General features: G+C 34.8%; 1 protein-coding gene across 2 annotated transcripts; it reads left to right on the plus strand.

Annotated features, from left to right (window-relative positions):
• Window positions 1-4247: 4247 nt before the first annotated feature.
• Window positions 4248-24585, plus strand: LOC149420041 (uncharacterized). Of its 2 annotated transcripts, none has more exons than XM_089637441.1 (8): window positions 4248-4648; window positions 9090-11403; window positions 12002-12260; window positions 14294-14422; window positions 15796-15872; window positions 20951-21119; window positions 22353-22585; window positions 23378-24585. In XM_089637441.1, the coding sequence occupies exons 1-8, from the start codon at window positions 4492-4494 to the stop codon at window positions 23463-23465; spliced, it is 3426 nt and encodes a 1141-aa protein (XP_089493567.1). In that variant the 5' UTR covers window positions 4248-4491; the 3' UTR covers window positions 23466-24585. The 2 variants fall into 2 exon arrangements, with proteins under 2 accessions (XP_089493567.1, XP_089493568.1); XM_089637442.1 differs by lacking the exon at window positions 4248-4648 and adding an exon at window positions 4818-5037.
• Window positions 24586-26132: the final 1547 nt, after the last annotated feature.

Below are 26132 nucleotides of genomic sequence, written 5' to 3' on the forward strand. Positions count from 1 at the left end.
ATAATAGACAACAATAGACAACAATAGACAAAAAAACTACGTGCTTGCGATCAAGCCGCTTGACCGTGTCCCAGTCTTATGGGACTTGGACACGGTCAAGCGGCTTGATCGCAAGCACGTAGTTTTTTTGTCTATTGTTGTCTATTGTTGTCTATTATTGTCTATGCTTAGCGGCTTGACAGCCCGCATCAAGCCTCTCCGTCAAGCATGGCCACGCCTTCCTGTGATTTCGTGGTGGTCTATGTATATGTACTTCTATGCCTTCCTGTCATTTCGTGACTCGCGGCAAAATGGAATCTGTCAAAGACAAAGCGTTCTTGGCTCTTACGTTAGCTTTATGTTTGAATAAAATAATAAAAAGAAACGAATTTGGTGTCAAGAATGGTACAAGTTAAGGTACCGCTTTACCCATGAGCATTTGCAAAGTGTATTACAGGCTACAGCTATTTTTTGTATGAATATCTTGTGCGGTATTCATACAAAAAATATGTTTTCTCCATTGAAAATTCAGAAAATTATTTATTCTACAGTTTGATTATTAATGACCTTGAAAACCGCTGTCATAATTATTAAAAAATACTAAAATACTTCCAAAAATTTTAAATTAGATGGATTTCTACAAATTGAACACAAAAACAATAACTAAGTACCTATTTTATAACAATTTTATTCAATTTATATCATTGTTTATGATACGTGATATTTATTTGTCTATTGTCGTTTGTCTATTCCCACAAAAATATAAATTCGCATCAAGCCTCGCCGCAAGCACGTAGAATTGCGCAATGCTTGCAAGCCAGCTTCGGTACACGGTCAAAATGCTTGACACAAAGTGCCATAGACAATAAACTACGTGCTTGCGATCAAGCCGCTTGACCGTGTCCACGTCCCTTTATAGTTTCTATCCTAGTCTAGATGGTGAGTATGTCGTGTAGTGAAGTATATTTTTCAGGAACAGACTTTTATCTATGGCAAACTTTAGGACCCATGGGCTCAGTACGAAAAACCCGAAGATATTGATCTAGTGAGTGGTTCATTTATGCTTTTTAAGTGGCCCAATCTGTTGGTATGTCCATTTTCTTCGACTACGAGCTAATCGACAAGTGTGAACAGCCTTTCAACAGAGTTGATCATGTTTTTAATTGAACGACGAAAGTTGAAAGCCCGTGTACTTTTGTTGTTCAAGTATGAGTCATCGTTCGATTTTCCAGCTGAATCGAAACGTGTAAACATAATATGTTTCAAGTTGCTTGCGATTTTTAGTTCCCTGCGGTCAGGGGCATTTAACTCAGCTCTGGCCTTGAAACTCATTTAAAACCGCCACGCCCACCTCCCTCTTCTCATAGAAAAGAATAGCGTGTCTAAAAGCTCAGATCTCATGGTTGGAGCAGAAGGCATCTTGATTAACAATATCGATTCGAGTTAAATTGAACTTCTGAACGAAATCTTGTTCAATTTTTGTCGTTCAACTAAAATCGCTCTGTCTGAATGGTGCTTAATCTACCGATTTTAATTTTTTTCATTTTATTTTTTTCACCTAAATCTACCAATTTTCATTTTCGCGGTATGGCATCACTGGCTGTTCATGGCATGTTCGAGTGTTTTATTCATATTTATGGCATTATGCAGGGGCGTACAACTCCCGTCTGACCTTGTAACCCTGATGGGAGGAGTTATCCTTTACCCAAATTCTTATAGAAAAAGCTGTTGTGGCTGAAAGTTCACATCTCATTGGCTCACAGCAAAAATTGTAGTTTGATCTCTCGCTCTCTACCATAGCGACTTGTGTAACAGAAAGAAAAGCTAAGCATCGGTTATGCTCCGATAAAAAAATAACGTTAATTTCCAAGACGCCATTTTGCAGATTGAAGTCAGTTGAAGGTTTTATGGGACTTGGACACGGTCAAGCGGCTTGATCGCAAGCACGTAGTTTATTGTCTATGGCACTTTGTGTCAAGCATTTTGACCGTGTACCGAAGCTGGCTTGCAAGCATTGCGCAATTCTACGTGCTTGCGGCGAGGCTTGATGCGAATTAAAGAGACTGGGACACGGTCAAGCGGCTTGATCGCAAGCACGTAGTTTTTTTGTCTATTGTTGTCTATTGTTGTCTATTATTGTCTATGCTTAGCGGCTTGACAGCCCGCATCAAGCCTCTCCGTCAAGCATGGCCACGCCTTCCTGTGATTTCGTGGTGGTCTATGTATATGTACTTCTATGCCTTCCTGTCATTTCGTGACTCGCGGCAAAATGGAATCTGTCAAAGACAAAGCGTTCTTGGCTCTCACGTTAGCTTTATGTTTGAATAAAATAATAAAAAGAAACGAATTTGGTGTCAAGAATGGTACAAGTTAAGGTACCGCTTTACCCATGAGCATTTGCAAAGTGTATTACAGGCTACAGCTATTTTTTGTATGAATATCTTGTGCGGTATTCATACAAAAAATATGTTTTCTCCATTGAAAATTCAGAAAATTATTTATTCTACAGTTTGATTATTAATGACCTTGAAAACCGCTGTCATAATTATTAAAAAATACTAAAATACTTCCAAAATTTTTAAATTAGATGGATTTCTACAAATTGAACACAAAAACAATAACTAAGTACCTATTTTATAACAATTTTATTCAATTTATATCATTGTTTATGATACGTGATATTTATTTGTCTATTGTCGTTTGTCTATTCCCACAAAAATATAAATTCGCATCAAGCCTCGCCGCAAGCACGTAGAATTGCGCAATGCTTGCAAGCCAGCTTCGGTACACGGTCAAAATGCTTGACACAAAGTGCCATAGACAATAAACTACGTGCTTGCGATCAAGCCGCTTGACCGTGTCCAAGTCCCATAACCAATCACCGCTATATCCCCTCGATGAGCTAACCTTGTTAGGGCCCGTTCCCACTTCCGTTTTCAAATCGGGGGCGGGTCCCGTTTTAAAATCGGATGCCCTAGTGGCTGTAGTGGATGTATGGAGCTGTTCACACTTGTCCGACACGATTTGAAAACGGATCCGACATTTTTTGTCGGATGGCTCGCCTACGCAGCGCGTCCGTTTTCAAATCGTGTCGGCACACGCTCGCTCATAGTGTTGTATGGAGCTGTTCACACTTGTCGTCCAGTCGTTCCGGCAGAGTCCCCGCCAAACCCCGACCCCTCCCCGCCCGCTCCCTGTCGCAAGGAAGCAGGCACGCTGCGTGCTTGTATTTGGTTATTTTGTTAAGTAAATAAATCAAAACTACAATAATGGATAAGGAAATAAATCCCGAAAATTTAATACCACTGGTCGAAGAAAGAGTATGGTAATATTTTATCTTTAACTAAATAAAAACAAAACACTTGGTGTACACAACTTTTGTACATCAAAATTTTTATTTTATTTTATTTAAGTTTACTTTTTTTTAAATTTTAAAGCTTTAATGAGATGCACGGAAGAGCGTATTAGTTAAATAAACACATAATAAAAAATATTTGAGTGTTTATTGTTTTCTCACTTTAAAATATCGATAGCCTTTCTTCAGGACAAATGCACTTTCTCAATTTTGTATTTTGATATGTTAAGCTCTCTGAAACTCATTCCAGTAGATGGTTAAAGGAAGTGATAGACATTCTCTTAAGCCATTAAGCGCCCTTGAGGTGATTTTTCATGGTGAAAACGGCGCTATATAAATAATCCATTCATTATTATTCTAAAATAATTAAAGAACTTTAGTTCATCACTTCTTAACTCACCAATTAACACTTGGAAAATTCCTACAGAAAATCATTCGGCTATGATTGGGTGTACTCAAAATTTTCTTTTCACTTTTTTCCTTCTATTTAATAAGTACCACATGACAACAAGAGCTTCATCGTCGTCCATTGCGCACCATTACTGAATAATGAGCAAATAACATGTTTTTGTTGAATCGACAATTATTTTTTTTCGTAGAGTATGGTCCGTTTTTAAAACGGATCCGTTTTTAAAACGGTAGTGTGAACAGGGCCATTGGCCGTCCGTTTTTAAAACGGGACCCGCCTCCGATTTGAAAACGGAAGTGGGAACGGGCCCTTATTCGTTTTCTACGAATCTTTGACAGGCATAGGTCACCTAGGAAGAATGGTTTGTTTATGCACCTAGGGCTTTTTAGATCTATGTTTTATCAGTGACATGTCAGTGACATACAATATATACTGAGTCGATGCTGAGTCGTATATATATATGGTGACATATATGTTTATGGGTATACCTAGTGGAGTATCTATACTCGTGGTTTATTTATGATCTATATATGTGATTGGTTTATTTATGCGTGCGTCAGAACACGTCAGAATTAGTGTGTAGTTGTGTAGGTGCATTCCTGATTGTGATTATTTTGGTATTTATCCCGCCATTTGTAATCTCACATTTTGATATAACAATGTGCAACTGTCAGTTTGTGTTTGGCTCATCTGTGTTTCTTTTTCGAGAATGTTTTCATAAATTACCCTGAATACAACCGCCGCTGACATGTCGTTTAAAGGCGAATGTAAAAATCCAAACAGTGAGAACGACTACCAAGACCCTGAAATTGACGGAAGAACCTTCGGTATTTTGAAAGACATTTTTGCAACTGTTACCGAAGAGATTGTAATTAAAGAGGTACTGGTTTCGTGTAGTGGAAATTGTGAGTATTGTTAATTTATTACTACTGTTTTATACATCTCGATCGAGTTGCGCCGTGTTATGGACACGGAACTTGTCCACATGCGTGTCCCTGAAAAATACTACGCATATATATAACAGCGCACTCCGTACTTACGTACGTGTGTGGTTTATTTATGCTACATACCTAGTTGTAAACTTTGTTATGATCTGAATGCTGTGTTGTGTTTTTATAATATATAAACATATTATGTTTGTAAATACATATCAGTACAAATACTAATTGTGTTTACTTCTGTTCTAATTACTAAATATTATTATTGTTGTATTAGAATACAACTATTTGGGTGAAATGCTGTTTTAGTCTCTTATCTTTGAAACCTGGTCAGCGTCACAACACAAGATAAAAAAGTATGTATTCCGTTTAGTTTTTAAGAAAGAGTAATTCATTTTTGTTATTTACTGTTGCAAACTTATAACACGTTTTATAAAAGTGATTAAACGGTCAAAATCCTTCTGTTGTATGACTTTTGCTGTGTACCACAAGTTCGAAATACAAATTTTGAAAACAATCACCTAAAACTTCAATCTGACATGTTTATTGTTGGTAAATGTAATTTTGATTGATTTGATATAAAATTTAATGTTTAAACAAAACCTAATGTCTTCTTCAGTAACTTTGGGGCAACATTTTAATAAATTGCTTATCATTTGAAAATTATTATATTATCATTATCTAACATAATGTTATATTTTTAATTTTCTACAAAGAATGGGAATATTTGTTGGGGTAGAATGGGTATAACCTAAACGTCAGTTGTTGGGGACACAGGGGTTAGGTTAGGTTAGGTTAAATGGGGAAGACAGACAGGAAAAGTGGGGGAAGCCGCAGATTTCATAGCGCCCTTGAGGGGATTAGCACAATAATGGCACTATACAAATATAATCCAACGGGAAGTGGGGCAGAATGTAGGTGGTGGGTGGAACGGACATATAATGACGGGTTGCAACAGAGGGAGAACAAAAGAGGGTTTTGCTATGTAGCAATGCACGCATGTCTGCATTTACCATTTTCAAAACTTAAAATTAATTTTTCTGTACTTTATAACAATGAAGTTTTATTTTTATTATGACATTTTATTTTACCGCACACTTCATGTATGTTCCACACGTAGTGAAGAGATTTGAGGTAAAACTTCACATAATTAATTATTATTTATATTTATAACTCCAATGTGTTACAGTATTCATAGACACGCTGTAGAAATCTCAAAGTGGCAAGAAAAAAGTTAGTCAATATAGTGCTTTCGATTTCGTAGTTTTAGTACTAAACTGTCACGTGTCGCGTAATGTTGCTACCTCTAAGTAATAATGCCCTTGTGTGATGAAAAAGTGTTTTAATTACTCGGCAAACACTAGTAAAAGTCAGGGGATTCATTCGTAAATAATTACTTTTAATTTTTTTTATTTGATTTCTTTGAATGTCTGTTTTTTTTCATACATAAACAATGTTTAAATTGAGAATTTACTGGAAACAATGTTTGTTATTCGCACTATTTTCTTTTAATTTTGTCAGATTATAACGAGCCTAGATGTATTGTAATGTCATTGCCTATTATTATTTATACTCAATTGATTTTCTCACATATTGTATTGAGCATAAATGTATGTGCAACGAAGCGTGTTTTATAGTACCTAAAGAATTCAGTATAATTTTTTTGTGCATGCACGGTGGCTGGCTATATGTAGTATTCTATCATTTCTTTGGTATTTTGAGAATTTTTTATTGTAGTCTTGTATTTTTTGTATAATATTATATTAAATAGCTCAGTATCACCTCTATACGTGCCAGTTTTCATACAGATTTGATAAAACACGGTATACTTGTGTTAAGTTCCTTTGTCCACCATATGGACCTTATGCAAAAAGTTTGCATGTCATAGAAATATGATTGTAGTTCTCTTATCACTTTGATCGGTATAATTGTTAAAATAAGTTAATTGTAACACTGTTCAGTCAAAGCTTTTGTATTTATTCATTTATTATAATATTATCCCCTTACAAGTTTTTATATTTATTCATTTATTATAATATTATCCCCTTACAAGTTTTCATATTTATTCTTTTTTTATAATATTATCCCCTTACAAGTTTTTATATTTATTCATTTATTATAATATTATTCCCTTACATGATATTATTTGAACAAGTGCATTTCGCCAAAGTTTGTACATCGCCTTTTTGTCATGTCCCACGATTTTGATTAATTTTTCATAGTGCAAATACAGGGTGTATCGGCACTAACCCGACAAACTTTAACCAGCTATTCCTTTGCACATTTGGAGTAAAAAATGTTATGGGCACTTTGCTGTCCGGTAGCATTTTTTTTTTCAATTAAAAACAAAAAAATTAAAAATTTCCACACTACATCACTGTGATTGGCATTGCTTTTCGTGTTCAACAGCTGTTTTAAGCAAGTATGTCGAAAAGCGTCTTCGCTCTTTCGCACACACTAAATAATAATAGTTAAAAATGAGACGAATGGTGCCGTGCCATTTCGTTGTGATTGTAAAAGTGCCCAAATATAGGTACACACGTGCATTATTCAACGGAATTCGAATAAAATATTGCCAGATGGGTTTTCAAACTTTGACAAATGATAAAACAGTGGTGACATGTGGTGAAAATATGAATGCTAAATTTTGTTATTAAAAAAACACGTTACCGGACAGCAAAGTGCACATAAGATTTTTTACTCCAAATATGCTAAGGAATAGCTGGTTAAAGTTTGTCGGGTACGTGCCGATACACCCTGTATATACAGAATATTGGAAAGTTGTATATTTTCAACACGCAAATTTATTAACTTTTTTAGTCAAGGACACTTGTTGAATCTGCATATATGTTTAATTAATCATTTCGATCAAAAGGAAGTGTTTTTTTACCATGTCCCATTTCTACATTCAATTAAACGAAGTCTGATTTCATATGTAATTTTAGGTATGTAAAATTAATTTTGTGGTGTCTTAAATAGCTTGTATAATATATTTAGAGAAAAATGTAAATTTTTTCTGCATAAATTTGAACCAACATTAAAAAAAAGTTATGTTTAACACATCTAGTAAAAAATCCCGTGAGGGCCAAAATAAATAATTAAAAAAAAAAAGTTCCTTAACAACCAAATTAATTTACTTTTTAACTCCCTTTTTAGGGGATTTTACAAATGAATAGTTTATAAAATTATGTACAGTCGTTATATTATTGTTTATTCTTTGTTATACATAGCTTAAGTGCGCCAGCAACAATCTTTTGTATTTATTAAGAGATAAATTGAAAATGTCTACTAAAGTGAAGTGAAACAACACAAAACTGCGCTATATAAATGTTATGTTATTATTATTATTAAAGAATCCACATTATTACCCATCATTCTGGGAATTGAGAAGTACATATTATGGTAATTAGTCCCAGAATTTCTGTACCGAAAAAAAAAAAAAACGAATTCTAGTAAGAAAACGTAACTGAATGGAAAGTATAAAAATTATAAAAACTTGTACAAATTTTGACAAAAAGTCCAAGAGGTGTTTCAGACTCCATGAAATTTGATGATATTCAAATCTACCTTTAGCACCATTTTGAATATTTGACATTTGAATGGTTTCCGATAAATGTCGATTATCTGCCTGTTTCAGCTTTTGATCAAATTGTGAAAAGAAGCATAATACCATGGTCGTTTATCTTAGGATTTTATCAATAGCCGAGTTTTTCAGAAACCTCTGCAGTTGTTGAAAAATCACTAATTATAATTTTATTTTTTTATTTGTGTTTTGGTATGGTTTAGTAAATAAAGCATAAACTTTTTGGTTATGAACTCAGATTATGGAAATTACACCTCATTTCAACATTTACTACACAAAACAACTATTTACATGTAGAAAATAAGTTAGGTCACCTCGCAAAATGTTGAAAAAATCGATTTACTTAAAATCTGCTGCCTTACAATCAACTGATATTTTCTGTTTTTTTTTTTTTTTTAATTTGGTTCTTGTACTGCCCTGAAGAATTATGGTTCGAAACTAGATACCTTAAAAAAGTAATTTTTTCAATATTACATTAATTTTTAATAATTCGTTATTATTTCTGATTATCTTCATTCATAATTCATATTATGCTATATTATTATCGGTTATATGATAACTCAACACAGTGACAATTCAACACACTTTTAAAAAGTGATATAAAGTCATTAGAAACGATGAAAAAAAATTTTATACCTAACCTAAACTAACCTACTTAACCCAGTTAATAAAGTTTTTATTCATTTCTTTCCATGACGTTATATAAGTTTTTAAAGATGTGATGAATTATCATTGTGATGAGTTATCCCGTCACCATTATTATCTGTCCTGTGATATTTTTTATTTTGAATAACTAATGTAATTTTATTTTTCATTTGTTTTTAGTGTCGAGTTCAATAGAATGGTTAATGAGAATAACAAACACCAACGAATTGAGTTTGAATAAAGATACAGTTTCCCTCGCAACTGATAAGTGCGGTGGCGATGATTCTCAGGCGGTAGTTCCCGCTCCCATTCCCAAAGAAGGCGCATCGGCCACACACATCATGCTGAGCTATTCCAAAACTGCTGGCCAAAAAGCCAACAACCAAATGCCCACAACCAATAATAATTACAGTCCTAAAAATAATAACCTCCCTGTAAAAGCTGGTAGTTTCATCAGCAACAATGCCCGGGCTTTGAAGGCTATCGAAGAAATCAATAAAGGTTACCTGGTCATGGTTTTAATGAGGGGTTTACCGGGAAGTGGGAAGAGCACCATAGCCAAACAAATAATCGACGCCACCGTAGAAAACTATAGCAATCACATATTCAGTACAGATGATTACTTCATGACTCGCAACGGCTATAGGTTCGTTAGGGAAAATTTAAATGAAGCTCACTTATGGAATCAGAATAGAGTTAAGAAAGAGCTACTGAAAGGAACCAGTCCTGTTATAGTGGACAACACTAATACCCAAATCTGGGAGATGCAAGCGGATGTGATCAATGCTTCTGAGAATGGATATATCTTACACGTGGTGGAGCCGCAATCCAGCTGGGCCTTCAACCCTAACAAGTTAGCTAGCAAGAATAGTCACGGAGTTCCCCTGGAGCACATCACTACTATGCTGCACAGATACGAGAAAGGATTAACACCCGCCTCTCTTCTTCACTTTTATAAATGTATCTATCCTCCAGATAAAAGACCGCCCATATACAGAACATTTCCAAAACTTGTAACACAACAAGTAAACCCGATACCATCTCAAATGAATGGCCAGAACCTAAATATGTCCGTAAATAACAGTGGCCAGGATGTTCTCTTTAAATCTCGGGTACAAAGGGACCTAGATATTCCTCAGAATCTACATAAGTCCGTAAATTACGAGGGCCAGGATGTTTCCTCAAAATATCGAGGTATTACTGTACAAAGGGACCTGGATATTCCTCAGAACACAGTCATCAGAGGGTGGAATGATGTTGAAGTACCGATGATTGACCACGCAGGTGCAGTAAATATTTTCGGATGTTCTCAGACTGATGATGCAAGTGCAAAGGGTTCTCCTAAACCACAGCGCTTAGTTGCCGATAAAAAGAAACCAGGAAGACATAAACTGTTCACTACTAGCGAGAGTGTAAATTGGGAACCATTTTGTCCTTCAACATCGGAATGGGCTGGCCTCAATATTGTTGCCGCGCAACCCATCATTGGATTTACCCCCCAAGTTCCTACTGCAGTAGAATATACAGATTCTTCAACAAACACTCAATGCTTCGATATTAAACCGGAGAATTGGAGTTCTTTTACTCTTTTGACACCAGTAAGTCGTAACATTAATAGTTCTTATATTTCCCATAAAATAATGTCTCCCCGTTTAAAACTCTCTCTAGATAAGGGCACCATGACATCCGATGAAGAAGAGTTTAATATAATGGCCGAAGACACTAAAAACAAAGCTGAGCATTTGAAAAATATGAAAGCCGTCTTCAGCCATATACCAGAACATTATTTGAAGGATATTTTGGAAAGGTGCAATGGCGATTTTAACTGGGCTGTAGAAATATTACTGGATGGAGAAACAGAAAATGGGTTCATAAATCCAGATGAGGAACAAGTTCCCGAGGAACCGAGTGAGGAGACAGAGAGCAAGAGTGTCGTCAAATCATCATGCTCACCTTCGCAAAGCACATTAATAGAAACATTGGAAGATGAAGAAAATAGAAAGAAGACTGCCCATGAAAACGCTTGCATTCAGGAAAAGTGTCTGGCCGAAGAGTCAGTAAATTTGAAAAAGCACATTGAGCATAATTTTACTTTTAGTGATGATCATTATTCCGAACACGTCTTAAAACTTCGTCGAAAAATACACGGTATCTCTGCTCCAAAAGAGGATGAAAGTAAGGAGACTCTGACCATGTCTTCGGAACCGATGGCTGAATCGCCTGTTTCTCAAAGATCAACCAGTGAAAGCTCTGAAGAGGTTACTGAAGAGGTGGATAACGTGGTATCTGTTACGGTAGGAAATGAATTCATCCAATCGCTTCAGCAAATATATGGAGCTTCTTCCTGTGACCACCCTTTGGAGCCGGTTATCCACATGCCCCTCTCTCTGCTGAATCAGATCCACGCCCTCTGGATGGAGTCTCTGTACAACCAGATTGACGTTCAAAAGGAATACTTAAAGGCTATAATCAAGGAAGATGAGGACTTTGCAAGGTGAGCTTTCTTGTCATATTGCAATTAAATCACATTATCTATCTATATAAATAAAAATGTTAATGTTCGTTTGTTCAAAATCTTAAATCTCCGAAAGTTCTTCCCCCTGGCTCTAAAGAAAATTATTTTTCTCAGGGCCTCCTGTGTGGAGTTAATATAAGAAAAAAATAAAATTAGATACCTATTATATGCCAACATATCCTCAGATTTAAAAAATTAAATCATCTTCTGAATATAACAAGCCATTCTGATTATTTACTATTTTTATAAATATATGAACTTATTATCTGGTAATATGGTACAATTTACAAAAATAACATTTTGCAAAAAACAAGTAAATTATTATGAAAATAGAATCAGCTGGTGCATGGAGAAAATTTTGTGTCGACGATCAAGAAGCTAGAAATAAATTAATTGCAACTAGGCTTATCAGTTTTTTTTTAACGTTTTATTCTTCCTTAGTTTCTTTATGTACGTTTCTCTAAACATTGAACTGGTACTACACCTCTTCCCAGGGCAGTTGGATATCTTTTGCCATAATCACATTTCAAAAATACCCCGCTTTCTACCATTATTATAATGTACAAATAAATTCTAGGAAATTGGAGGCGAAAGAAAAGGAGGAAGAAATGAAAGGACAGCCCCAGGCCGTACCCAATTTGCGTGACATAATGGATATGGAGCTGGCCCTGGCTCAGTACAAGGTGGACATTTCGGATTGGAAGAAGGAGACCCCTGATGACATGGCGTCCCGCCTATCCCGCCAGAAGCTGCTGCAACTCTTCCCCGATCTAGATTCTGAGGTGGTCCTGGAAGTTCTAAACGCCCACAACAATAATTTCGATCAGACTTGTCAAGTATGAATAATTGAACTGTACCAATATTTTTTACTAAACTTTGCAATGCTGACTTTTTCAACATAATCTATCTCATCACGCCACACGTTTTGACAAAGCTTAATGGATCATATATGCAATATCAGCATACGAAGATAGCTGCCAGTGGATCACTTATGATAGCCGCATAGATGAGGGTAATGAAAATGTGTAATTTATGGTGATTCCTTAGGTTTATTATAATAGGTATAAACTCAAATGACCCAGTGGCGTGCGCAGAGTTTTGGATCAGGGTGGGTAGAAGGGAAAACAGCGAATTTATTGAAAAAAAAAACTTACCACAGACAACTACTCCTTTTGTACAAGTTTTTGCTTAGAATGGCTAAGCTACTGGCTGTAGCTGATTTCTTGGAATTTCAAAAGTCAACATCTATGCACATTACAAGCCTATTACTATACTGTTCGTCGGTTTGCCCTAATATGACTGCGTTATTTGGTCTTCTTTCTATGATGTACACATTAATCGTATCGAATCTGTACAGTATCACTTCTTAACACATTGTAATCGGATCACGTATTAATACGTTTTTATCAAATTAATGCATATACATTTCTAAATATAATAAAATAAAATGAAATAAAATAAATAATTTGCAAAAAGAATTATTGAAATCAAACAAATATTTTTGAAGTTATCGCAATTTTTCTAGAGGTCTACGCTAGCGCGAAATTACGCGAAAAATCACCCTTTACCAGTACTAGTACGTGGCCGAAAACTGCCCGATCACAATGTGTTAAAGGGAATTACTTGGAGGTTAGCGCTAGAAAGAGGCGGTTACTCATACAATGAACTTGAAGTAAAATTAAACCTTTCTTTAGAAAAATATAGGAAAGACTTTGATAACATCTGCATTTTCAAAATTATTAACAGTATGATTGACTCACCTACTTTGTTGCAACTCATCCCTTTCAATATACGTTCCCGTAGACTCAGAAATAATGAATTGCTTTTCCTCAATCAACACTCCATAAATTATGGTACCATTCACCAATGTCCAGAATGGCCAGACTTCTCAACACAAGTTAGGACCTTGTTGGAAGTCTTAATGATTTTTGTCAGTCATTACGCAATAAATATTTTGTATTGATGTGCAGAAATTGTGCACTCCATCAAAATGTGTGTATCAGAGATATGTTTGTCATAACAAAAAAAAAATTATAAAGTTTTTGCAATATGTTGTATGTTGTAATTGGACATGGTCCGTTATAAATAAATAAAAAATTTATAATATAATATATAGACAATATTTTGAAAGAAATCTAACATACAATACATTTGTTATTTCATTAGTTAAGTTGTATTAATATATTATTTCGACAGACGGTACAAACTGCGATATTTGCTGGCCGTCGCAATTTGTTCTGAAAAGCTCTGCCTATTTAGATACTAACACAAATGTGTCATCCCTTGAATGCACATACAGCACATATGAACAATTTTTGTGTAGTATAAAGTAAACATTGAACAATCTGATGTGAGCGACATTTGGCATACTTAGTTTCTGCTTTTGACATGTTATAGTGTGTGTTCTCGGTAAAGCGCGGCACTGCGATTCATATCTGAAACTTCTCGCATATTTGGAAAGTATGGATTGATTTTTGCAATAAGTTTATACATTTTAATATTATTTTTATGCGAGTAACGTAGGGTAGGCAGTGCCTGTGTACCTAAATTGAATGCACGCCATAGATAACAAAACAATAGAGGTGGGCCATGAACAATTTTTAGTATGAAACCGAGCGCACAACGCATGTCGCCAACATCGTTCTCCCATACTACTGTAAATCGCATATTCTTGCAGCGATGACTGCTTTAGTTTCTACCTAAACACCAAACCAAAGTTTGGTCGTAGCTCGGCGACCGTTAGCACGCTTCTGTGCCATATCCCTCTGTTTCTATGTGTTATCTATGGTCATGAATATGTCAGGGGTGCTTAGCGGTGGGTAGAATAGGATTGAAAATACTAATAATATGATTATTTGTGTACTTCCAGAGTCTCTTTGTGTCAACTGGTAGAATTCCCATCACACAGGCGGCAGAGGAAGGCCTTAAGTCTATTCAGCCTCTGCTCATGGCACAGGAAAGAGATCTTCTTGCCAGAGCCAACAGGGAACAGCAGACGGTATGATTTCATATATACACTAGCGCAGATTACCGAAGCCGAAAGTTTTTATTTAAAAAATAATTGCATTTCAAAAACAAACATTTTCAATTTTAGAGAAAATTAGAAATTTACTTTCTTAGTTTCTTCTGGCTTTCGTTTCGAAAACAGTTCTTTTTAACTGTCAGTCCATTTTCTACAGCACAGCCTGTATTAATAAAGATGGTGGTGACGCCGTTAGTAAATTTGAAAAATTACGACATCCGTCAAAAATTTAAATAAAAGCGTTTCAAGTATAGAATTATTAAATTAGTTAAAATAAAATAATTTTGATACCTATTTTATCAGTTTTCTGAATCGTTCCCACAATCAGTTCCAATTTTGAAAATCAAAGCAAATTCATGTTCTAGAGGTCAAAACCGGAGTTACACAGTAATACACCACTGAAATTATTATTTTTAATAATAAAATGGAATTACATTATTTTATTTTTATATTTGTCTACGTATTTACCTTTCAATCATGCATATTGTAAAGGAGCAATCTGATTGTATGAAGCAAAAACCCTTTAATGTTAATGTAAAGGAGAAATCTGATTGTATGAAGCTGCAAAAACCCTTTAATGTTAATGTAAAGGAGAAATCTGATTGTATGAAGATGCAAAACCCTTTAATGTTAATGTAAAGGAGAAATCTGATTGTATGAAGCTGCAAAAAACCCTTTAATGTTAATGTAAAGGAGAAATCTGATTGTATGAAGCTGCAAAACCCTTTAATGTTAATGTAAAGGAGAAATCTGATTGTATGAAGCTGCAAAAACCCTTTAATGTTAATGTAAAGGAGAAATCTGATTGTATGAAGCTGCAAAACCCTTTAATGTTAATGTAAAGGAGAAATCTGATTGTATGAAGCTGCAAAAAACCCTTTAATGTTAATGTAAAGGAGAAATCTGATTGTATGAAGCTGCAAAACCCTTTAATGTTAATGTAAAGGAGAAATCTGATTGTATGAAGCTGCAAAAACCCTTTAATGTTAATGTAAAGGAGAAATCTGATTGTATGAAGCTGCAAAAACCCTTTAATGTTAATGTAAAGGAGAAATCTGATTGTCTGAAGCTGCAAAAACCCTTTAATGTTAATGTAAAGGAGAAATCTGATTGTATGAAGCTGCAAAAACCCTTTAATGATGAGCACTGGCATCTTTAAAATTTGCAGTTTTTCCTGTCTCAAATTTCTAGGCCAAAGCAGCAGTTTGCAATGTCATTTCCGCTTTAAATATCCCTTTAACCTGATAAAAATAGTATTACAAAATATTGAACTTAGTTAATATTATGATATGTTGTTTTTCCTTTATTCTCTGATGCACAGTACTGATTGATCTTTACTCTTCATACAGGCAAGAATATCGTCGGAAGGTGCTTCTAACTCCACCAGTACTGAGTTTGATGAAAGATTAACTATTAAACAATACAGGTATTTCAAGCAGATTACATATTATTATTAAGTAAATCACTTTTGTTTTTATATAAAATGTTTTAGCATTGCTAAATGCATCAATGATATTAATTACAAAATTAGTAATTGATGTGACTGGGATTTGAACTCTGGGCTTTCCGCTATCTGGCTATTGGTTATTCACAAATTTTTGATCTGACATGTAACTTCATTAAAAACTATGGTGTTTGTTATACATATTTATTTTTTCGTAGGAAGCAATCACTTTGTGGTTAGACATATTATATTAAATCAAATAAAACACTTTGTTTATTAACCACGACTTTATTATTATTACATCTACCGGTTTCGCTACGGTCGAGCTTCATCAGGATGTGAAATATAACTAAAAACTAAGACAGAGGTGATGCATATTTATAGGAAAACAGAGGGAGACAGAATATAATACATTATAAAAGTGGGAGGAGTCAAATATTACATAGGCATAGTGAATTGAAGATATATAATAACAATTAACATTTTTACATGAATTATACATATAATAATACATTTTAAAGACATAAGAAAAAGCATAAACTTATTATTTAAGAGTGGAAAGGATTCTGGGAAACAAGTTAAATATAGGACTATAGAATGTGTTTTTTTGATTAGATAAATTAACTTGTGTATTTAATAAATGGTCTGATAAGTTACTGTTTATAGATTTCCTGATTTCTAATGATTCTAAATTGTCTAACCTAATGCCTATACTATTTTTATGTAAGAGGCTAGTACCTGTTATTTTATCAAATCTATGGTCTGCTGATATTAAGTGGTTGGCGAGTTCCGAAAAACCTTTACCATTTAAACACCGTACATGTTCCTTCACTCTGGTGTTTACATTGCGCGATGTTTTACCTATATAAAAGGCGGGACAATCACTACAGTTGAGTTTATAAATACCCGAATGGCTTAGTATGTCATCCTTGTCTTTAGTATTAATCAAAAATTTTCCTAGGGTGTTGTTTGTATAAAAGGCAGGTTTAATATCTAAAGGAAGGTTCCTAACGCTTTGATTTGAAAAATTATTTATAAATAAAATCCTACGCCAGTGGTGAATAGGGGTGTTGATATTAATTGGCGGAATACTGCTATATAGAAATTTGTTTGTGGAAATATGTTTTTGTTTTTTATTAAGAATTTTATCAATTAAGGCCGAATCATAGCCATTATTTGCTGCTATTTGTTTTATTATTGATAATTCATTTGAGAAATTATTGGTAGATAGAGGGACGGAAATTAACCTATGTATCATTGAATGGAACGCTGCATGTTTATGGGAGATGGGATGATTAGAAGTATTGTGGATGGTTATGTCTGTGTAGGTCGGTTTTCGGTATATGTTAAATTCAATTCTATTATTTATCAGGGTGAGCGTGAGGTCTAGAAAATTTAGAGAAGCATTGACACCTACTTCTAGGGTAAACTGAATTTGGGTATGGAAAGAATTTAAAAGCTGGAGGAAGATATTTAACTGTCGATCCGTACCTGACCAAATACAAAATATGTCGTCAACATATCTTTTCCATATTAGCACATTTTTTAGGAGCGGCGATTTACAAGTAAAAATTTTATTTTCTAAATTATCCATAAATAAATCCGCGATCAAGGGTGAAGTTGGAGAACCCATCGCCAATCCGGTAGTCTGGTTATAGATGATGTTATTAAATTTAAAATAATTTTTTTGATTTAAGCAGACATTAAACAAACGAGAGAGGTCATTACTAAAGTCACATGGTAATTTAGAGTTAGTCAGTAATTCACTAATTAAAGATTTACATTCTGTTGTTGGGATATTAGGGAACAAGTTCACTACATCAAAAGAAATGAGTTTACTGTTACTAGGAATAGTTAGGTCTTTTAAGTCGTTAATTAGTTCTAATGAATTTTTAATAGTATGTTTTGGGGAAAACACTTTAGAATTATTGAACACATTAGTAATAAATGATGCTAATTTAAAATTTGGTGACTCACAGGAAGAAACCACAGGTCTAAACCACAGGTCTAACACCCCTATTAGACCTGTGGTTTCTTCCTGTGAGTCACCAAATTTTAAATTAGCATCATTTATTACTAATGTGTTCAATAATTCTAAAGTGTTTTCCCCAAAACATACTATTAAAAATTCATTAGAACTAATTAACGACTTAAAAGACCTAACTATTCCTAGTAACAGTAAACTCATTTCTTTTGATGTAGTGAACTTGTTCCCTAATATCCCAACAACAGAATGTAAATCTTTAATTAGTGAATTACTGACTAACTCTAAATTACCATGTGACTTTAGTAATGACCTCTCTCGTTTGTTTAATGTCTGCTTAAATCAAAAAAATTATTTTAAATTTAATAACATCATCTATAACCAGACTACCGGATTGGCGATGGGTTCTCCAACTTCACCCTTGATCGCGGATTTATTTATGGATAATTTAGAAAATAAAATTTTTACTTGTAAATCGCCGCTCCTAAAAAATGTGCTAATATGGAAAAGATATGTTGACGACATATTTTGTATTTGGTCAGGTACGGATCGACAGTTAAATATCTTCCTCCAGCTTTTAAATTCTTTCCATACCCAAATTCAGTTTACCCTAGAAGTAGGTGTCAATGCTTCTCTAAATTTTCTAGACCTCACGCTCACCCTGATAAATAATAGAATTGAATTTAACATATACCGAAAACCGACCTACACAGACATAACCATCCACAATACTTCTAATCATCCCATCTCCCATAAACATGCAGCGTTCCATTCAATGATACATAGGTTAATTTCCGTCCCTCTATCTACCAATAATTTCTCAAATGAATTATCAATAATAAAACAAATAGCAGCAAATAATGGCTATGATTCGGCCTTAATTGATAAAATTCTTAATAAAAAACAAAAACATATTTCCACAAACAAATTTCTATATAGCAGTATTCCGCCAATTAATATCAACACCCCTATTCACCACTGGCGTAGGATTTTATTTATAAATAATTTTTCAAATCAAAGCGTTAGGAACCTTCCTTTAGATATTAAACCTGCCTTTTATACAAACAACACCCTAGGAAAATTTTTGATTAATACTAAAGACAAGGATGACATACTAAGCCATTCGGGTATTTATAAACTCAACTGTAGTGATTGTCCCGCCTTTTATATAGGTAAAACATCGCGCAATGTAAACACCAGAGTGAAGGAACATGTACGGTGTTTAAATGGTAAAGGTTTTTCGGAACTCGCCAACCACTTAATATCAGCAGACCATAGATTTGATAAAATAACAGGTACTAGCCTCTTACATAAAAATAGTATAGGCATTAGGTTAGACAATTTAGAATCATTAGAAATCAGGAAATCTATAAACAGTAACTTATCAGACCATTTATTAAATACACAAGTTAATTTATCTAATCAAAAAAACACATTCTATAGTCCTATATTTAACTTGTTTCCCAGAATCCTTTCCACTCTTAAATAATAAGTTTATGCTTTTTCTTATGTCTTTAAAATGTATTATTATATGTATAATTCATGTAAAAATGTTAATTGTTATTATATATCTTCAATTCACTATGCCTATGTAATATTTGACTCCTCCCACTTTTATAATGTATTATATTCTGTCTCCCTCTGTTTTCCTATAAATATGCATCACCTCTGTCTTAGTTTTTAGTTATATTTCACATCCTGATGAAGCTCGACCGTAGCGAAACCGGTAGATGTAATAATAATAAAGTCGTGGTTAATAAACAAAGTGTTTTATTTGATTTAACATATTTATTTATTATAGCAACGCCATGTGCTATCTCGCATTTCACCTCTTTTTAAAAAACTTGTGTTCCATGTCCCGTGAGGGTCCCTGTCTTTCCGCGTAGTGATCCCATGGAGGGTCTTGTAGCGGTAAGGGTTTTCCCCATCGATAGTCCCTCTGTATTTGGATTCCCTGAAGCTCCCACGAGGGAAGAATCTACTCTGTTCACGAGGGCAGAGAGTTCTCCTCTCCACTACCCCTAGGTTCCCCGAAGGCCCATAGTTTGGGTTCCCTGAAGCCCCACGAGGGAAGAGTCTACCCTCTTCACTAGGGAAGAGACTTCTCCTCTCCACAACCCCTGGGTTCCCCGAAGGCCCATAGTTTGGGTTCCCTGAAACCCCACGAGGGAAGAGTCTACCCTCTTCACTAGGGAAGAGACTTCTCCTCTCCACAACCCCTGGGTTCCCCGAAGGCCCATAGTTTGGGTTCACTGAAGCCCCACGAGGGAAAAGTCGCCGCTCCCTACCCTACGCTCTCTACCCTCTTCACGAGGGAAGAGAGTTCTCCTCTCCACTTCCCCTAGATTCCCCGAAGGCCCAAATTTTTTTTGTTTAAGTCGTCCATTTTTGGTCTCATGAGTAACTCCCTACCCTACGCTCTCTACCCTCTTCACGAGGGAAGAGAGTTCTCCTCTCCACTTCCCCTAGATTCCCCGAAGGCCCAAATTTTTTTTGTTTAAGTCGTCCATTTTTGGTCTCATGAGTAACTAGGTCCGCCCCAGCAGAGCCCCAAGTGCTGGGTTAAGGTATCTCGGAGGCACTGATTGTGACACTGTTCCTTGGTGTCGTTCAGCCTGGGTATGGTAGCTCATACCTTGGTTCGCAATGACTTGCAGGTCGTGTTTCCATTCCTTGAGCGATGTGTTCGCTACACTCCCTACACTAGGTTATACATATTTCTAACATTTTCAGATATCCAACATTCCCGAATTACGAATAACCTGAACATATTATAATTATCCCTGCTATGATCATTAAAAGTGGAAAATGTTGCTTAAATTAAGGACTTGGCTTGCAGAGGGTTGAAGTCGTGTAGTAACTACCGGCTAGAAATACACAGCTTAGTATCTCAATTGACAAATGCGTTGGGTTCCCACCCAGGCGTCATGGGTTCAATTCCTCTGCTAGCCAAGTCCTCCATCATAGCACAAGCAACATTATGCGTTTATAATTTAAAGTATTGTTAGGTTATTCATAACCTGGGAATGTTTCTTTTAAACAAATAAATTAATAAACGCGTTTCGACTTATTTCAGAGACCAGGCCGTGCAACACCTTGAAATTCGTAAGGTATATCTGAACAAAGCCATGGAATACTATAATCGTGGGATGACACAGGCGGCTGCGTACTACTCCCGAATGGCCCACCTTCACACCAAGAAGCATGACTACATCAACAACCTGGCCGCCAGCGAAATCATGGAGGTATTACCTTTTATTGTTTTGTATTTAGTCCCGTCTAAGCTGTGCTTTTCTGTTCCATGACAAAACAGAAAAGTGAAGAAAGAGACTAAAAAATAACATGTTCTGTTTGTGTTGTCACTGTATTAATTTTTTCATTACATTCTAGTGCTATTAAATTCTTCCATCAAGATTAATTGACTGAAATCTTTAGAACATGGATGCCAGGTTGGAATGTTGTATTTGTTCTACTGTTATTCCAATGAAAGGCGCTTAGAAATACTGATCTCTTCGACACAGCGGGGGGTCAAGCCAAACAAGTGCTAGATAACAAACGGAATGCAACCTTTAGAGCACAGATGGAATGCTGTCCTTGTTCTGCTGGTATTTCAAAAATGATCTTCGAGAAATTAGCATCAAGGGTCCTTTCGGCATCGGTGCACAGTCGGAAAACAAACCAAACGCGCACCCAACATTTTCTACACAGTTTTCAGTCACGTCAGAATATGTCGCTTCTAAGACCAGTTCTTGAGTTTAACGTCTCGGCTGTGGAATGATTTGCCGCCTCCTGTGTTCCTCCCTCCTACGATTTGCCGCCTCCTGTGTTCCTCCCTCCTACGATTTGCCGCCTCCTGTGTTCCTCCCTCCTACAATATGGGTCTCTTCAAAACCCAGGATCACTTCTTCCTTTCTTTAAAAAGAACCGTCAAATGGCATCAAAGTTGATTCCTGTGAGTAAATATTTAAAAAAAAAATTATCCACACTCTTGACTTTTTCCTCAAGAGGAAGATAATTTTAACAAATCATTCTTAGCGTCCTTGATTTGTCACCTAAACTTTGTTATTGACGGCTCTTCAAACATGGGTTCATCTGGGCATGCTCTGTCTTCACTCCTTGCAGATCAGAAGAGAGGGTTATGCCACCATCCACTTATCCATTCTATACATAGGTTATGTTGAGAATTGACCTAACTTTTTTAGAGCTGTGAGTCTCTATGTTCCTTATGACTATATATTATCTAAGACTGCGTCATCACAGATTATTCTATCTTCCCGCCCATAGGAAAAACCTGCTAATAATTCTCCTGATGGGGAATCATTAGCAGGTTCAATTCTCGAAAGAATCTCTCCTTATTGCCACGATCTTCACAACTGCCTGAATTTTTTGGTACTGCGTACCTTGATTATTTGTAATACTGAACATATTAAATTTATGTTACATAGTTTGTAATGAATAATATTATTCATAAATTCCAGGTCAATACGTCCAGTAAGAACGACTACACGCTGGACCTGCACAGCCTGTACGTGGCGGAGGCGCGCCAGGTGCTGGACATGTTCCTGGACAAGCACATCCAGCAGCTGCGGGAGCAGGGGGCGCATCATAAACTGAAGCTGTACCTCATCACTGGCCGGGGGCTGCACAGCCCCAAGAATCATGCCCGGATCAAACCCGCCGTCATTGTAAGGCTGAAGGCTCGAAAAATAAGGTACATACAACCTTAAAATAGTAAAAATATTATTTTGAGAAAATAAAAATATTATCATTTCTTTTATTATGTTAGTTTTAATGCACTATGTAATGTTATTAAATTGTTCTTGTTATATGTAAAAGCCCGACGGCCGTTAATAAAAAATAAATTAAATTATTAAAATAGTGAAACTAGCAGTTAACAATGGAGTGTTGATACCAACACTGATGTATGGCAGTGAGGCATGGAACTGGCAGGGGAAAGATGAAAGTAGACTGAATGCTTTAAAAATGAGATTTCTTAGGCTTATGTGTGGTAAAATGACCGTTTGAAAAATGTGGAGAGTTGCAAAGATTTTTATTTTTACATTAATTCCACGCAGGAGGCAATAAGAAAAATAATTTCTTTCATGGCCTATGTCATCTTTGGGGATGCTGTGTGGAGGGTCTTCTTAAGTGAAGGAAGGAGTGGAGAGTTCTGAAAAGGAAAAATATATAAGGGCTGGTTAGGAAACTGGGGGTCAGTGTGTCCAGGGGTGACTTATGAATCCATCACTCCCACCGAGGTGCAAGGTATAGAGTGGACCTGGACAAACTGTGCATCCCTGCTAAGTCACCAAACCTAACGAACCACTTGCGATGTATGGCAGAGTTGTTGGTTTCGACACAATGCGCATGTTTTAGTGAATTATATGATATCTGCATATGGATCACATATGTGAAATTCACATAGATCAGGTTAAATAAGTGAATATTAAAGGAATATTTTAATGTATGTAAATTATTAAATGAACTTATTACATTTGTACAGGTACGGCGAAGAAAATCCTGGCTTGCTGAGCATAGTAGTGAGTTCCCTCCATTTGCTGACTGATGCCATTGCCGATACAAGCAACTGACAGTGACCCACGTCTGACGGGTATGTCCCCGTACATAGGTACAACAACGTGATGTATAATTTTCCAGCCGGATTTGCCGAGATCCTTATTGGTCTATTTCTAGATCCAATGATACAGGGTTTACGGTCAATGTACATCTTTTCCATGTTAAACCCGCATGTCCGCCAACACATGATCAAAAATTTGAAATCATTGAAAAATTCTAAAGAGCAGTGTTGTTCATGACTACTTTTTTTATTTATCTAATAATTTTTACATGTGGAGAGATCTACTGAAATGTTCTATACTTGTTAGAGCACGGGTGCGGTTAAGGTAGTTGTTAGGTAATTGTTTCCAAGTTATGTGTGTTAATTTTAGTTTTCTCTTGATATTAATTGATGCAATTTGTAACCTTTGTGGCCTGTGAACTTTTTAATATGTAATTGATAAATTAGCACCACAGTAAATGAAGCGTTACTGTTCTAGATGTTGATTTAAAACAAACTAAATGAGAATTTGATCTATTTTTCAGACAATTAAATCAAAGTCATTGAATGAAATTTTTTTTCATCGTTCCATTAGTGCAAAGGCGTTTATTGTGAGTTATTTATCTACGATTTCTGTATATTTTTATATCCGTGAACGTTTTGAACATTGTGGGAATATTTTTGTCCAAATAATTAACTATTCTAATTAATCATTATTTTGATTGATGTTATCTTATCAGTCATTATATTCATATTTCACACATACATAAAAGAAATCAGTATTCATATTTTATAATACATATTAACTGTATGTAATTTGAAGTGCTAATATTTGAAGGATTCTTTATTATCACAGTTTTAAGAATGAATTAATACTTAAAATTACAATTATTATGTACCTTGGGACAAAAATGTAACACTTATTATGTAAAAACAAATTGCGATTATGAACCTAAAGGATATGTATGTATTTTAATATATTTTTTTTTAATATGGTGATTACCGAATTATTGAAACTATTAATTTTAAAGATTCATTTTATTTTTCCATACAGTGAAACTATAACATTTTTTTCCACTTAAGACAATTTATTATCTTTCTTGAAGAGCATACACTTTTATTATAATTTAATCTATTATCTTTCTTGAAGAGTATGCACTTTTATTATAATACAATCTATTATCTTTCTTGAGGAGTGTACACTTTTATTACAATACAGTCTATTATATTTCTTGAAGAGTATGCACTTTTATTATCATACAATCTATTATCTTTCTTGAAGAGTATGCACTTTTATAATAATACAATCTATTATCTTTCTTGAAGAGTATGCACTTTTATTACAATACAGTCTATTATATTTCTTGAAGAGTATGCACTTTTATTATCATACAATCTATTATCTTTCTTGAAGAGTATGCACTTTTATAATAATACAATCTATTATCTTTCTTGAAGAGTATGCACTTTTATTACAATACAGTCTATTATATTTCTTGAAGAGTATGCACTTTTATTATCATACAATCTATTATCTTTCTTGAAGTGTGCACTTTTATTACAATACAATCTATGATATTTCTTGAAGAGTATGCATTTTTTTCATCGGACGGTTCATTTTTAAGGTTTAAACGCTCAAAGTAAAAAATAACCGCACACGCGCACCGTCAGAAGCGGCTGCCGGCAGCGATCAATCGAGTAAAATAGTGTGAAAACTGCATGCTTTAAACGATTAATGCGGCAAAACGATGTATAATGGAACAATCGATGCCATCTATCTTTGCGAGTTTTGTATGAAATTAATTCGGGACTAAAAGAAATGTTTATTCGAGGAACGATTGATCGCAATTTAACTCTAGTACCTAAATAAATAATACATAATTTTTAGTAGTGTGCATAATATGTTTAACTAAAGATGTAAAAATGATGTACATACACTTTAATTTTCTCAGGGAATGCACGAGAAAACACGGCATTCTCTTAAACTTATCATTTTCATTTTTAAGTCCCTAGTTATTTTTAATACAGTCATATTATCTAAAAACAGACAAAGATTGGATATTATGATATCAGATTTTCTTAAGGGGAACGGTTGCTCTGCCTTTTTCATACAAAACTTAAATCGTTTTTTAATATTAGCATATCTCCCTTTCAAATTATCTTTGAACCCTTACTACGATTCCTCTTTCTTTAGCCGACGTTACATCACATCTGCCCTGATGATGGACACTATAACGCTGTCTGAAACTTTGGCTATAGAAGGAGGAAGCGCAACTCGGCATAATAACCCAAAAATTAATCACAATAAATATTACTTTTGGGCGTGAAAATCTCATATCACAAGCATGATCGTTCCAATAATAATTTGTAAAATTATTTTTATATATCGTTGATAAGGAAATTCTTTATTAAAATCCATTATTTTTTATACTAAAAACTAAGATTGGTAAACCCTAATTATGGTATACTAAATAATTTATGCAATATATATAAAATTGCTAAAATATTTTATTGTGTAAATTAGTCTTCTTCTGTAAGTGACATATTTTTATTGTATTTTCATAATACATATACTACAGTTACCTTTTATTCGTTGTAGGATTGTATAAATATATTGTGCAGGGGTTTATGAATTAATTTTATGAAGAAGAAGAAGAAAATTGAAAAGCAGATTGCAAGAAAAAAGAGAAATCTATATGCC

The sequence above is a fragment of the Hesperophylax consimilis genome, chromosome 11, assembly GCF_061612785.1.
Source record: "Hesperophylax consimilis isolate HC1 chromosome 11, BYU_Hcon_1.0, whole genome shotgun sequence".
Classification (NCBI taxonomy): Eukaryota; Metazoa; Arthropoda; class Insecta; order Trichoptera; family Limnephilidae; genus Hesperophylax; species Hesperophylax consimilis.